Consider the following 16,904-nt stretch of genomic DNA (forward strand, 5'->3'; position numbering starts at 1 on the left):
GGAGGGTCAGAACGAGACAATGGCCTCTGCTCACCTTTCTGTCTGAGAGGAAACTACCCCAGCTGTGGCTTCAATGCCAGACACTTCAGTTCTTCCCCATATGCCACTGGTGTCCCTCAAGCTGCTACCCTATTGCTGGAGCTCAGAGGTAGGGAAACTGAGTAAGTCTGTGTGTGGGTTCTTCAGGAGGGACTGCTTGGGACTCCAGAAGTTTCTTCTACCAACTGAATCCCTGCTGGGTTTTGCCACCAGAAGTTATGGGGACTTGTTTTCCTTGCACTAGAACCTGGGCTGGGGGATGTGGTGTAGGGCTGGGACTCCTCACTCCTCAGATACTGCTCCTGAATTTTCATCCAGCACATGTGAATGTGGGACCAGCCCAGTCCATGTCTTCACCCTCCTACTAACTGGATGAATGGGGTTTCCTTAATTCCGTAGTTGTCAGACTTCCATTCAACTTGATTTGTGATGGTTCTGAGTGATGGCTGTTCTATATTTTAGTTGTAATTTTGATGTGGTTTTGAAAGGAAGCAAGCTGTGTTTACCTACGCAACCATCTTGACCAGAAGTCATTTACATCTTACAAATAAACACACTCACACATATGTATGTACATGCACACAAACTCATTTATAGTCCCATCTATTAAGATGAAAGAAACCTTGAAAGAAATTTGGACAATATAGAAATAAAAAGAAGAAAGGTGTGAATTAACATGAAATAGAAAAAAAATTAGAAATCTTGACAGAAAGATTTAAGTAAAATATGTGACCTTAATCTTAATGAATAACTTTTTCACTTTAAAGCTTCAAAGACTTCAAGGTCAGGACCACATTCACATTTATGCAGTGGGAAATTCTTTGTACCACCTATGGGGCCAAATAGCTCTAAATTAGCTGTGATTTTCTTTTTCTATGTCATGTAGGATTTCAAAACAAAACACCTTTGCCCAAGGTGAGATACTGAATGATTGCGAGGCTTCAACTCAGTCTCCTTGAACAATATCTTATTGGATCTATGTCTACATTAGTTTCCCACTCCTGTTCTTACGAATTACTACACAAGTGGCTTAAAACAACCAACTTTCAATCTTACAGTTCTAGCAATCAGATGCCTTAAATGGGTCTTTAAGGGCTTAGCTCAAAATGTTTGCAAGGCTTGGATTTTTCTGGGTGATCCAGGGGAGAATGCAATGCCTCCTTTTTGCAATTCTAGTTTCCAGAGCCTCCTGCGTTCCTTGACTGCATGGCCCATCTTTGAACATATGCCAGCAACAGAGAATCTCCAAATGCCTCTCTGACACCAATTCTTCTGCTCCCTTCCACATTTAGAGGACCATTGTGAATACATTTGACCAACCTGGAAAATCCGAGGTAGTCTACTATCTCCTCATTGTATGACAAATGATTAATAACTTTATTTCATCTCTTATCATAGTTATTCTGATGGGTGAGCTAACATGTTCCAAGGTTCTCTGAGTTAGGATGTTGAAATCTTTTGAGGCCCTTCGTCTGCCTACCGCTAATCCTTTTCCACATACAAATTATTCCATGTCTCTGCGGAGCTCTAATTTAACAGAATGAAACACAGAATTTATCTTCCTCTATGGAATGAGTGGAAAATTTGTCTTTCAAAATTACATACAGAAGATTCCTGGTGGATAAGACCTAAAATACCCTCCCCTACCTCTAAGACAGGGCCATAGCCAGCTACTCAGACTGTGGTCCTCAGAACAAGAAGACCTGCAATTTCAACATCACCTGGGAGTGTGTCAGAAATGCAGTCTCTGGGCCCACTGGAGACCAGAAGTTGCATTTGAACCCCAAGGCTTGGTGACTTGTGTGCACAATGAAGTGGACAAGTACTGGTCTACAATAGGTGTTTTCACCTTGTCACTGTTGACACTTGGGGCTGGGTAATTGTATGTGTTGGGTGCTGTCCTGTGCATTGCAGGTGTTTAGCACCAGCCTGCAGACAGTGCAAACATCCCCAGGGGCAAAGTCATCTCTGTTTGAGACCAACTGGTCCAGAATCTCCAAACTGGAAGTGCCCTGACCGATTGCAATCAAAACTCTATCCCTTCCTGGTTTATACCTTTGAACACAGCAATAAATCCCTCTGTGCCCCATTTCTGCATTGGAGGAGGTAGTTTCTCAAGGTACTACCTCATAAAACCCATTTCTGTGAAACATATATTTGACAATGGTTACAAAGCGCTAAGCTGGACTATGGTGCCTGAAATCTAAATGAATCTCTTCTCTTTAATAAACATGTCATGATGAGGGTCCAAATGGCAGATGTTAGCTTGTGATATCACTATGAAATCCCTAATTATTCTGGCTGAACAATCATAAAGCCTAGGAGTACAGTGCCCACGATTTTATAGCAAAGGAACAATTATCTCCCCTTTCCTAAAGAGGAAGATGTTAATTGTCTAGGGATATCAAGAGTGCATCCCACTATAAATCAATGCTTTGAAGACCCAAAGACCAGTCAGACAAATTTCTCAGAATAAGACTTTCTGTTTTTCAATTACAGTTTACTTTTAATATCTTTCTGCATTGGTCCTAGGCATACAGCACAGCGATCAGACAATCGTAAACTTTACATAGTGTCCCCCCCACCCCTGCCATGTCCCTCCTGGTGTTTCCAGTACCCAACCGGCCTCACACATAGTTATTACAGTATTATGGACTATATTCCCTATGCTCTGCTTTACATCCCTGAGACTGGTTTGTAACTGCCAACTTGTTCTTTTAACTCTCTTTACCTTTTTCTCCCAGTCATTCAACCCACTTCCCCTCTGGCAACCACAAGTCCGTTCTCTGGGTCCATGAAACCGTGTCCATTTTGTGTGTTCATTTATTTAGTTCTTTAGATTCCACATATGAGTGAAAACATATGGTATTTGACTTCTTAAGACTGGCTTATTTCACTGACCACAATGCCCTCTAGGTCCATCCACTCAGAAACTTTAACACACAGTTGGGATGAGGTGCTGGGAGCTATAGATGTCAGGAAGCAGGGCAGTTAATGGAGAAGGACTCATCAAAACTGTACTCAGATGGCTCATTACTTAGTCTCCCAGGAAAGGAGAATCACAGGAAAACTCTCCATTCTGAGTAGACCAGTGTCCCCAAGGGGAGTTCTGTGCTTAGAGGTTAGAGTGCTGAGAGGTAAATGTGCCTAATGAGCAGACCTGGAGAGCTGTAAGTAGCTCCTGCACTGCAGCATCTCAGCATGTGCAACCTTTGGATGGAGAAACGTGGCTGTTGCCCTTGGAGACCTGAATCTGGCAGGGAGACCAATACTTGACCACTCCTTGCCATCTTGTCTGGGACAGAGTTTTGGTCTCCATCATCCACCACCCAGGGAAGATTTTGGACTCCCACAGGGAAACCTTCTTTTCAGGTTCCCATGCAGGTGAGTCCGAGAGCCCAACTGATGTGGCAGGAGAAGATCCAAGAGACTGGAAACCAAGAACTTGTACCTGAAATCACCTGAGAACCATTCCAACATAGCCCAGACACCAGTGATCACTGTGGTTGCTGGCTGGCTTTACTCATAAACGAATGTTTATTCATGATGCTAAAAGGCAAATGAACATTGTATTTAGAAATGCAGGTGTCTTTGTTGACAACTGAATGGTTTTAACAGAAGACAAATAAGAGAGGGAAGTGGAGGTGTGGTCGTTCCAGTAGAAGTAGAACGTAAGTTCAATGAACAGGAATAGACAAATAGGTTATTAGCTGTGGAGGAACAGGTGGTGATGTGAGGGCATTTAAACATTTTATGATGGGGCCTATTAGACTATGTCTCCCTATGGATGAGAAAGATCCGGACCAAGGAAGGCTCACAAGTACACCCTTGCAGTGGCAGTGCATGGGACGTGCATTTCACAGCATCTCCTCTCACTGCCTATTCACATGAAAAAGCTGTTACTTGGTAGGTGAAAACAAGTGTGCTGATGAGCTTCCCTTTGTGATTATTTCATTGCCTGTGAGGCTGAGTAAGGAAATGTGTGGGTTTGTAAACCGTTTATGGTCACTACTGACATTTTGCAGTGTAAGTTTTTTGCTTTCCTTGTATATTAATTTATTTATTTTAAAGCACAGTTGGACTACAATATTATAACTTTCACTATGTTGTCCACCTGAAAGTTCCTTGCTCTTGGATAGTGTGATCAGAGTATTTTCATTCCTTTCTTGTGTGTTTGTTTAAGTACAGTTTGTAGACAATATGACATTAGTTTCAGGTGTACAATAAAGTGACTCACATCTGTATATGTGGCAATGCAATCACTACACTGAGTCTAGTAGTCACCTGTCACTGTGCAAGGTTATCACAATATTAATGACTGTATTCCCTTATTGTATTTTTTGATTGGAACCCTTCTAACCAGGAATTGGAGTTTTTTACACAAACTGTCTGTTTTCCATTTAGTTCTTTTATGTGTGTGTACATGCACTTTTGGAGAATATATAAAGTTGATAAATTTTGTGTGGTCCACTCTATCAGTCAGTGATACTGTGTTCTCTCTATGGCTTTTTCAAAAAATGTTTTTAAATTGAAATATACTTTTTTAGGTTAAGTAATTAATTTATTAAATGTCCTTTTGACGACATGGAAAGAAGGTCAGATATAAAGTTTTTGTAGTTCTTGTGAAAAAGAAAAAAGAAGGAAGTGAAAATTTCATATAACTTTGAAAAGTATAAACACCAATTTGAATACTCTTACCCATAACAACCGATTAGCATGCAATGTTTTGGAATTAGAATAGACATAAAACATTATATTAGTTTCAGGTGTGCAATATATTATATATGTATATAATACAAAATGACCTCCACACTAAGTGTAGTTAACATCTGTCACCACACACAGTGACAACTTTTTCTTTGATAAAGACTTTGAAAGTCTCCTGTCTAGCAACTTTCAAATACAGCATTCAGTCTCATTAGCTTGAGTCACCATACTGTGCTTTCCATCTTTACCTTTTTACATCCATTGCCTTTTTACTTTTTCTTCTCTTATCGAAAAAACTCAGTAAGATATAAGAATTCTTCCTGTGTCTTTACCTGGAAGAAGAATTCTAATGAGAAATGGCACTAGGGATGTCCTAAATAATACCAGACCACACACCATATATGACATTAATTTCTTGATTCTAAAATATTAATGGTAGAAATTATGCTAGGTTACTAATGCTTGCATGAGTGAAAATGAGTCATGTACTTTTCTTATATCTTGGTAGTCAAGTACACCACATGGAAGCAGTGAATCTTACACAAATTTCAGAGTTTCTTCTCCTGGGACTCTCAGAGGACCCAGAACTGCAGCCCCTCCTATTTGGGCTCTTCCTCTCCATGTACCTGATCACTGTGCTGGGAAACCTGCTCATCATCCTGGCTGTCAGCTCAGACTCCCACCTCCACACACCCATGTACTTCTTCCTCTCCAACCTGTCCCTGGTAGACATTGGTTTTACCTCCACCACTGTCCCAAAGATGCTGCTCAACATCCAGACAGAGAGCAAAGGCATCAGCTATGCAGGCTGCATCACCCAGATGTATTTTTTCTTACTCTTTGGCTCATTGGACAACTTTCTCCTGACCGTGATGGCCTATGACAGATATGTGGCCATCTGTCACCCCCTGCACTACACAGTCATCATGAACCCCCGACTCTGTGGACTGTTGGTCCTAGTGTCCTGGATCACGAGTTCCCTGTATTCCTTGTTGGAAAGCTTAATGATATTACAACTCTCCTTCTCTGCAAACTTGGAAATCCCCCACTTTTTCTGTGAACTCAATCAGATGAGCCAACTTGCCAGTTCTGACACCTTTCTTAATAACATGGTGATGTATTTTTCAGTTGTCCTACTTGCTGGTGGTCCTTTTGCTGGGATCCTTTACTCTTACTCTAAGATTGTATTCTCCATTCGAGCAATCCCATCAGCTCAGGGGAAGTATAAAGCATTTTCCACCTGCGTGTCTCACCTCTTAGTTGTCTCCTTGTTTTATTGTACAAGCCTAGGCGTGTATCTCGGCTCTGCTGGTACCCACAGCTCAAAGTCAAGTGGAACAGCCTCAGTGACGTACACTGTGGTCACACCCATGCTGAACCCCTTCATTTACAGTCTCCGGAACAGAGACATAAAGGGAGCTCTGAGAAGATTGGTTGGAACAGCAGGTATATAAGGACCATTTGTCCTAGGGTTGTATAAACGCCTATGATTTCAGGGCTGAAAGCCCCAGAGCCAGATGTTGTGACTCTTTGTTCAGGTTGTAGAAGTAGAAAGTACTCCCTCTGTTTATTTCCTCGAGTTTGTGTTCCTGTGATTTCAACTTCTCTATAATATTTAAGCAGATCAGTTTATTAACTTGTCAACTTTGTCATGTATAGCAGCTTTTTCTTTGTCATTTTCTCCTCTACCAAATTCATTCCCAGCCTTGGATGAAATATTTGGCTACTGCCATTTATCTCATGGAGACTACGTGGATTTCTTAAGAACAAGTTCTTTTGAAATGAAATATGTCATGCTGAATAATTTTTCTTTTGTTTCACTGAAACATCCTGAGTTGTGCTACTCTTATGGAGGAACACCACACTAGGTAACCAAAGCCATTCATACCATTTCATAGAAGAGGAAGCTAGAAGAGCACAGTTTAACATTTCTTGTATGTCATTTCTTCATGTAACACTACATAACTGCTCTTACTGAAAATGTAGAGTTTAAAATGGTGCTTTGTAACAGGCCATTGAGTTGTCTTCCCTCATTAGGATCCTGATTCTTATTGAGCTTGGTGTCCACATTCTTACCATAGTCACAGGCAAAATGGACCATCAAATCATGTTTCCTATTCTAATTGATGTCAAAACACAAATTTCATAACATAGTTTGACATAATATGTGCTTAGAATCAAAGAGAACCTTAAGTGTGAAGAAGCAATATTTTAAGTCATACATTTATTACTATGTAAACTAGTTTTTATGGTGTATGTTTACTTATCGATGTCTGTAAGATCAGTGTCCATGTGTAAAGGATTTGTGCTTGGGGTGAAGTATTGCTTGGTGTAATTATGTGTCTATTGAATGATCTTTCTGCCTCCACTTGAAAACTTTCATTGTTGTTTAAAACTATGATTCCCTCTATTGTTCTAAATGAAGCATCTCCCCCGACTGTAAATATTGTTGTAATCACTGGAGAGGTAGGGAAAGAGCTACATCAATCTCATGCAGTAAATATATTATATATGTGATGTATAGATATGTCATATAGAGACATAAATGACCAAACAATGACTCACTAGAGAGCTTGAATTCCTGTCAGTTCTGTGACTCAGAGTTATATGTGTTATGCAAACATGTATGTTCTTCCAAACTCTCCTGCTTACCTACAAGGGAATCTCAGTGGAGTCGCTCTTTAATGCAGTGATTGGAAATAAACTTCAGTAGGAATAATCATGAATGCCATCTTGAAATATTGGAACAAAGACCTATGATGATAAGTGGCTGATTATGATATTTTCCTTCACTTCTGTTCACTTTGATTATTGTTATCAGTTAGCTGTTGCTGCATACCAAGTGATCCTAGAAGCAAATGGTTTGATATGATGCATTTGTTACCAATGGGATTACATGGTGGGAAGTTGTTCTGAGTCTGATTGTTTCCCCATGGGTCTGAGTCAGCTGTCAGTCTCTCTGTTGTGTCCCTAAGGCTCATCTATGATGCTGTGTGTGACTGTAGTGCTCTTCTCTCCTGAATCGATTCATGTGTTTGTTCCCTTTATATGTGCAACTGAGTCATTAGTTTATGGAAAAAATGGATTTATTAAAAATAATTGCTTTATTTTAATTTCTGTATTGAGATATAACATTTACTTTCTTCTTGGTTAGAAGAGATCCTCCCAGCACTTCTGGGGGTGACTCGGCTACTTGTGCTCTAGATGTGACCCTGAGCCACGCTCTATGAGAAAATTTAATTCCTAACTGATTCATGGAGCATAATTACATACAATGTACTGCACATACAACATGCTGAATTAAGTGAGCCATACAAAAATTAGAATTTATATTACATGATCCCATTTGCATATACTTTGTAAAGGTGTACAAGGGTTAAGTCCTTGTTATGTTGTTGTTAAAAATGTAGTCACCCTGAACCGGTTTCTTCATTTCTGATGGTAATATGAGATAATAAATTCTAATTACAGACTAATATTGTGTGGAATAAATGAAATGTGTTGCAATACTCTGTTGAGTTCAAAGTTAATGTTCAAGGTTAGGAGTGTATGTCTGTATGCACTTGTACACACTTTTCTCTCAAATAAGCACATTCACACACATATATGTGCATGCTCACAGAGTCACATATATTCCCATTTATTATGCTAAAGAAATCTTGAGAGAAAGTCGGAGGGAGTAGAAATAAAAAGAATGAATGTTTGATTGAACACAAAATGGAAAAATGTAGAAATTTTGACATGCAGATTTAAAGTAGGAGTATAATTTTAATAAGAATTGTTTTTCCTGTCTTAGATCCTCAAAGTCCTCAAGGCCAGAACATTTACATTTATGCAATGTGGAATCTGTGCCACCTAGTGGGGCAGAATATCTCCAATGGACTCTAATTTTCTTTTTAAAAAAATTAAATCATTTTTAATTGTTATTATACTACAGTTGTCCTAATTTCCCCCCCTTTGCCCTCCTCCACCCATCCCACCCCCACAGTCAATCCCCACACTATTGTCCATGTCTGTGGGCCATTCGTATGTGTTCTGTGTCTAGTCTCTTCCCCTTCTTTCCATTATTCCCTGTCCATCTCCCCTCTGGTCACTGTCAGTCTATCACGTGTTTCCATGCCTGGGGTTCTATTGTGTTCATTAGTTTATTTTGTTCATTAGATTCCTCTTATAGGTGAGATCATATAGTATTTGTCTTTCACTGCGTTATTTCATGTAGCATAATATTCTCCAGTTCCCTCCATGCTGTCACAGAATGTAAGCATTCTTTCTCCTTTCTGCTGCGTGGTATTCCATTGTGTAAGTGTACCACAGTTTTTTAATCCATTTACTGTTTGTTTACTGATGGACACTTAGGCTGTTTGCAGCACTTGGCTACTCTGAATAGCACTGCTATGAACAAAGGGGTGCATACGTTCTTTTGAATTGGTTATTCAGGATTCTTACGGTATATTCCCGGCAGCAGAAATGTCGGGTCAAAAGGCAGTTCCATTTTTAGTTTTTTAAGGAAATTCCATACTGTTTTCCACAGTGGCTGCCTCAGTCTGATACTCACCTTCTATTTTAAGGTGGGATTTCAACATGAAATGGCTGTACCTAAGAGAAACTCACTGAATGAACTGAGAGGCTTTATAGCCATGGGGATGGAAAGTCACCATAAGAAATGTAGCCAATATTATTTTAATAACTATATATGGTGTTGGGTGGCACTAGATTTATCAGGTTGATTACTTTGTAAGTTATATAAATGTCTAATCCCTTTGTTGTACCCTTTAAACTAATATAATACTGTATATGAAGTATAACTGAAAAAATTAAAAAAATTAAAAAGAAGGCATTGCCTTTCTACTTCACTTTCCAGGGGCCACCTGCAATCCTTGGCCCATGGCCCTTCCCCCACATTCAAAACCAGCTGCAGAGCCTCTCCAATGTTTCCCAGACTCAACTTCTTCTTCTCTCTTCCACATTTACAGGACCACGAGGATGACATTGGTCCCACCTGGATGATCCAGGGGGATCTTCTTATATCAAGATCAACGATTAACAACCTCATTCCATCTGCTAGCTTAATTCCCTTTGCTCTGTAAAATAACATTTAAAAGTTCTTGTGATTAGAATGTGTATATTTTTTGAGGCCCTTATTTTGCCAACTACGAAGCCTTTTTCGATACAAATTATCTGATGTTACTCTGGAGGCCCACATAAAAGAACCAAACACAGAATTTATACCCCCTACAAATTGGGTAAAAAACTTGTCTTTTAAAATTACACACATGAAAGATTTCTGGTGGAAAAGACCTAATATTACCTACCCCTGTCTCTAACAGGGGACTAGTTTCTTGCTACTCAAACTGTGATCCACAGACCAGGACCTGCAGCATGAACACCATCTAGAAGCTTGTCAGAAACGCAGAGTTTCTTGGGCCCTCCAGGACCTGCTGAATCAGTTGCATTTGAACTACAATTCTCGATAATTTGTCGGAACAGTGACATTGGAGAAGTGCTGGTAGTGTTCACGTTTTCCCTTCTTCCACCGTCAACGTTAGGGGTGGTCTGATTACTTGCATTGGGGGCTGTCTGGTGTGGTACAGTGTTCAGCAGCACCCCTTCAGACATGGCCAAATGTAGCCAGGGGCAAAATCATGTCTGCTGAGAACCACTGGCCCAGAGTTCAAGAACTGGAAGACAGATTTCATTCCCATCCCATACTCGATGCATAACTTGGAGCAGAACTTCAAATCTCTCTGAGCCCAAATCCTGACATAGAGAATTGAGTACATGATAAAATTACCTCATAGAATAAACTGCATAAAAATGAAATGAGATAATCCCTATAATCTGCTAAGCTAGGTTATGATGCATAAAAACATCTCCAACATCTATTATAATTATAAATACTTTATAGGAAGGGACCAGATTATAGCTCTTACTTGTGGTAATTGTATGAAATTCTTAATAGTTTGGCGACAGTGTCAGGAAGCCAAAGAATGTGGTGCCCAAGATTCTATACAAAAGGAACAGTTGTGTCTCTTCTAAAGAGGGGAATAACAATTTTCTAGAGGTAACAGGGGTTCTGTGCCCACCACTACTCAATGCTTGGAAGACCCATGGACCCAATCCAGGCATGTTCTTCAGTCTCAGACTTTGAGAAACTCTCACTGATGTTTGAGGTAAGCTGCTGAGAGTTTAGACCTCTGGAAGCAGAAGAGCTCATGGAGGACCAATAATAGAAACTAAATTTACTTGGCTTAGAGCCGAGTCTCTTAGGAACAGAGAGTCAGCAACAACATTTTCCTTTCTGGCCAGTCCTGTCTGTGTTCCATGGGGAAATCACTTCTGCAGATGTGGGAGTAACAACAAAACTACCTAATGGGAAGATAAAGTGAGCTGTCCATAGCGCCTCTGCTGCAGTCCACTCAGCCTGTGCAACTTTTTTTTTTTTTTTTTTAATTGTAGTGGTTTTATTTTTTTATTTTTAAAAGGATTTTACTTATTTATTTCTAGAGAGAGGGGAAGGAAGGGACAGAGGGAGAGGAACATCAATGTGTTTGTTGCCTCTTCTACACCCCTGACTGGGGACCTGGCCTGCAACCCAGCCATGTGCCCTGACTGGGAATTGAACCGGGGACCTTTGGTTCGCAGGCCCCTGCTCAATCCACTGAGCCACAGCAGCCAGAGCTCAGCCTGTGTAACCTTGGACTCTGCAGGGCATGGCGTTTCCTTCAGAGACAGAGTCTGGCAGGCTGACCATCGTTTCACTCCCTCCAGCTGTCTTGTGTGGACACAGCTTTAGTCACCATGGTCAACCATCCAGGAGGAAGTTGGACTTGCGGATGGAGACCTTCCTTTCAGCGTTTTCATCCAGGTGATTATGAGAACCCAGCAGACACGACAGGGAACAATCAGAGACTGGAAGCCTAGAATGTTTATCTGAGGCCATCTGAGAGCCATTTCGGTCTAGCCCAGAGCCCAGAGATCACGGAGGTTGTTTGGCGGCTTGATTCATAAATCAGTGTGTTTATTTATGAGGCTAACAAGCTAAGTAGACACTGACCTCAGGGACGTAAGGGTCAGTGTTGGCGATTGCAAGTAGTGAAGCGCAAGTAGAAGCAGGAATGAGAGGCATCAGTGCTTCCAGTAGAAGTAGAGCACTAGCCAAATTCTTACCAATTAACAGCTCAGAGGCCTAGGGTGCTGCTGCGGAGGGATATAAAGGGACGTGAGAGCATTTCTTTTTACTTTTAAAATGTGGCATATTTGTTTCCATAACAATGAGAAAGATTCAGAGCAGGAAATGCTTTAAATTACTCCCTTGCCACAGTATTTCTTGAAGGAAACATTTCACAGTATCTCGTCTCACTCTGGGTCTCATGTTAACAAGCGGGTTTACTAGTGAAAAGGAGAGCGCTCATGAGCTTTATTTGCAATGATTTTGTTCCTTGTGAGGATATATGTGCATCTGTTATTTATTTCCTGTGTTGATCATAAATTGCCTGAGAGACCTTTGTTTCCGTGTGGTGGGGTGGGGGTGTTCTTGTTCCTGTCTCTGACCACATTCATGCAAAAAACAATGGAAGGTTTTCTTTCTTTTTCACAAAATGGTTGTTGGTCATTTAGTTAAGTATGTACAGATATATGGTAGGAATGTATGAGACTTTTAAAATTCTGTGTGGTCAATTCCATCATGAATATTAGGAATCTTTTATGAAGATGACAAAGATAATTGCAGGTCCGGATGTGGAGAAAAGGGGGCACTTTTGCACTGTGGGCAGAGATGTAATTGAAATAGAGCTACTATATGATCCAGAACCTCACTTCCGTGTGTAAATTCTAATGAAATGAATTGTTACAGAGCAAGGCGGGGGGTGGTTCATGATAAATTATTACAGAAAGGATTCCCCCTTTCTGTCTCTCTGGAGGTCCCCCCTCAACGCACACCTGCTAGGTTCCCAATGCCCGCCGCCAGAGGAAAGACGTCTCTCAATGCCAGAGACTGGTGAAAAGGAAAGAAATTATTTATTTAAAAGTTACACAAACTTAGAGTAATGACTTAATGTCTTCATTAAGATACTAAAGTCCTCTAGAATACCCACAGATGCACAGTCCTTCCCTCTCCCTCTGCCCAGTCCGGGGTACCGTATCTCAGGAAAAGAAGTAGAAGTCTGTGATTCAGGCTCCCAGCACCATCAGCTATGTGGCTGCTGCAATCTCCAGTTAATCCAAAGCCTTGTGGCACCTTCTCACGGCCCACCAGCAAGAGTCCTCTCTCCCCTTTTCTTCCTGGCAAAGTCTCTCCTGCTGCCTAAGCCATGTGGCAAAAAGAAGCACTCCAAAACCTCGTGGTCCTCTCTACTCTCCTTCAGATCCTCGTGGCCCTCACTCTGTCTACTTGCTTCAGAACCTCATGGTTCTCTCTTCTATGGCTGCCGGGCCTAGGTTTAATTCCAGTGCCCATCTTCCTTTGCAGCCCCATTTCCGACTCCTCCTACAATCAGTTACACCCGCCAGCATCCCCGTATTCTTCCAGCTTTACTGGTCTGCCATTGTAAGTCCAGGCAGGTGTGGCCCTATAGCGTGGAGCCAATCATCTCCAAGCTCTCATGCAGGCCCTGTAACCAGGGGGAGTTGCTTCCCAGTCCCATCTTGGGTGGAAGTCACTCCCATCCCCCTGGCTCAAAGCATGGCCACAGCTATTTAACATATCCATGAAACCAGTTAAAGGTTATAGATATGTTAAATGACCATGCCAGGGGTTAGCTGCAAAGCTGTTGCTACCCAAAACAGCTCTGAGTGGCCCTGTTCCATGTGTCCCATCCCCCCTGACTCAGGCTTGTGGGGGTGAGGACATCCTACATACATTTTCCTAATATTTCCTGAACACCTTGAGCTCTGGACCCCATTACAAATCCCTTCTTGGGGCCCTCCTCTTGGCTGCACCCTGCTTCAAAATCACTTTCACAAAAATATATCTGCGCCCTCTTGATGTTCATTGCTGCAATATTCACAATAGCCGAGACATGGAACAATCTAAGCCGCCACCGATGGATGAATAAAGAAAATATTATAGCCCTGGCTGGTGTGGTCAGTGGATTGAGTGCCTGCCTGTGTACCTTAAGGTTGCTGGCTCAGTTCCCAGTCAGGGGACATGCCTGGGTTGGGGGCCAGGTCACCATTTGGGGGCGTGCAAGAGGGTGTATCTCTCACACATCGATGTTTCTCTCCCTGTCTTTCTCCCTCCTAAAAATAAATAAATAAGTAAATTTAAAAAAGAAAATATTCTATATAATACCTATAATAAAGTAGTATTCAGCAGTTTAAAATGAGGAAATCATGTCATTTGCAACCACAGGGATGGACTTTCAGGGCATTATAATAAATGAAATAAGACGGAGAAAGACAAAACTTGGTGCGATCTTGAAGCAGGGTGCAGCCAAGGGGAGGGCCCCAAGAAGGGATTTGTAATGGGGTCCAGAACTCAAGATGTCCAGGAAATATTAGAAAAATATATATAGGATGTCTTCACCCCCACAAGCCTGAGCCAGGGGGGATGGGACACATGGAACAGGGCCACTCAGAGCTGTTTTGGGTAGCAACAGCTTTGCAGCTAACCCCCTCACCCCCCATGATCATTTAACATATCTATAACCTTTAACTGGTTTCATGGATATGTTAAATAGCTGTGGCCATGCTTTGAGCCAGGGGGATGGGAGTGACTTCCACCCAAGATGGGACTGGGAAGCAACTCCCCCTGCTTACAGGGCCTGCGTGAGAGCTTGGAGATGATTGGCTCCACGCTATAGGGCCACACCTGCCTGGACTTACAATGGCAGCCCAGTAAAGCTGGAAGAATACGGGGATGCTGGCAGGTGTAACTGATTGTAGTAGGAGTCAGAAATGGGGCTACAAAGGAAGATGGGCACTGGGATTTAAATCTAGGCGCGGCAACCATAGAGAAGAGAGGACCACGAGGTTCTGAAGTAAAGAGAGGACCATGCGGTTCTGAAGGGAAGGAAGAGGACCAGGAGGTTCTGAAGGAGAGTAGAGAGGTCCATTTGGTTTTGGAGTGCTTCTTTTTGCCACATGGCTTAGGCAGCAGGAGAGACTTTACCGGGAAGAAAAGGGGAGAGAGGACTCTTGCTGGTGGGCCGTGAGAAGGTGCCACAAGGCTTTGGATTAACTGGAGATTGCAGCAGCCACACAGCTGATGGTGCTGGGAGCCTGAATCACGGACTTCTACTTCTTTTCCTGAGATACGGTACCCCGGACTGGGCAGAGGGAGAGGGAAGGACTGTGCATCTGTGGGTATTCTAGAGGACTTTAGTATCTTATTGAAGACATTAAGTCATTACTCTAAGTTTGTGTTACTTTTAAATAAATAATTTCTTTCCTTTTCACCAGTCTCTGGTATTGAGAGACGTCTTTCCTCTGGCGGCGGGCATTGGGAACCTAGCAGGAGTGCATGTGTGTGGGGGGAATCTCCAGAGAGACAGAAAGGGGGAATCCTTTCTGTGATAATTTATCGTGAACCACCCCCTGCCTGCTCTGTAACAATCTGTCTTACAAGTGGTATCAATAAAGCCAAATTCATAGAAACAAAGAGTAAGCATGTGATGCCTGGAACAGGCTGGTAAGGGAGATGTGGAAATATTAGTCGAAGGGTAAAGACTGGTATATGGTGTATAAGGTCATGGGAATCTAATAAAGACCATGGTGACTCTAGTTAACAATACTGTATTATATACCTGAAAATTGCTAAGAAAGTACATCTTAAATGTTTTAACCACATGAAGGGTAATTATATTACGCGCAAGTTCAAACAGCTGATATGTGGTAGATAAATCAAGATCGGTCATCCAATTCCTAAAGCTTGGCATATATTATCATTTAGAAACTGGTTTCCATTTCATCTCTAGTAATGTCCACTATCGTCATTGTATTTTCTGATGTCGATTTTGTGTTTGTGTCCTTTGGTCATTTTTAGTGAGATGTTCGATGTGTACAACATCTGGACAATGTAAAATATCACTCCTTTCTCTTTGATTACTTGATTTTTGATGTTTTATTAGTTATTCTGAGCTTTAAGGGTATAGAACTGTGGTTGGACTGTTGCCAGACCCAGGGAGTTTTCCTTATCTCAGCCCATCAGCAACCACCTGTACAATTAGGTCCTTCCCCCTTTTATCTCTCTGCTTTTTAACCAATTTTTAAAATTTGTTTAAATAACTGAAGTTTCTTAAGGGAAACAAACTGGCCATATGAAATGGAGGGCCATGTTCTCATGTCCATGGGAGGCTAAACCAATGGAATTTGGATACCATTTCTATATTCATGAGGGTAGAGATAGTCTGATGTGGACATCATTACTTGTATCCTTCTGTTTCCAAATCCTGTGACAGGGTGAGAAGAGCTTGGTGATAACAAGGCCCCAGGAAGTCACAGTGTGTGTGTGTGTGTGTTTTAGGGCAGTTTGACCTGAGCCCATATACTCCAAAAGGTGTCCTTTAACAAACAGAAGCCAGAACATTAACCAACCCATGAAAATAAAAGGGGGATCTCTTACTATTTACAAGATTTTTGGAAATAAAGTTAATAAAGTGCAAGGAACTGCATGTGAGCAAGGGATCTTCCTGTCTCCGAGTTTCAGCAGCAGTAGGGAGGACACCTCACTCCCCCTCATTCTCTGACAGCATCTCTCATAGCTCTGCTCTTCCTCCTTCGACTCCCTGTGCTGAATCCTTTCTGAGTCCTGAATGTCTGAAACAAGTGTCATCCTTAGGCCTTTGCACTGACTCTTCCCCCCCCCCCAATTTCCTCGTGTCTCCCACTCTGTCTTCCTGGAGGTCCCTACTCAGGGTCAACTTATTTGCAGGGATACCTGAAAGACTAGTTAAAAAAAATAAAACACCCCCATCCACTCTGTTATCCCTACTTTTTTTCCCCCTGACACCATCTAAAATGGCATATAAAATATATAGTATATTCTTTCACTATCATTATATTCTAAAGATTTTTTTCTCAGCATCCTATACCCTTTCCCTAGATATATGGAATATCAATGACTATTCCTCAAGTACCTGAAAGCATTTCTCATTAAAACTGTGTAACCCATGACAACCTGGTGGAAAAGGTCTGAGGAGGACAGAAATTCCTAATCAGAG

General features: G+C 41.7%; 1 protein-coding gene across 1 annotated transcript; it reads left to right on the forward strand.

Moving 5' to 3' along the window:
* Positions 1-4,919: 4,919 nt before the first annotated feature.
* On the forward strand, positions 4,920-8,420 carry LOC112302525 (olfactory receptor 7A17). The gene has a single exon (XM_024558125.3). The coding sequence runs from the start codon at positions 5,223-5,225 to the stop codon at positions 6,198-6,200; it is 978 nt and encodes a 325-aa protein (XP_024413893.3). The 5' UTR covers positions 4,920-5,222; the 3' UTR covers positions 6,201-8,420.
* Positions 8,421-16,904: the final 8,484 nt, after the last annotated feature.

Source organism: Desmodus rotundus, chromosome 9, assembly GCF_022682495.2.
Source record: "Desmodus rotundus isolate HL8 chromosome 9, HLdesRot8A.1, whole genome shotgun sequence".
NCBI lineage: Eukaryota > Metazoa > Chordata > Mammalia > Chiroptera > Phyllostomidae > Desmodus > Desmodus rotundus.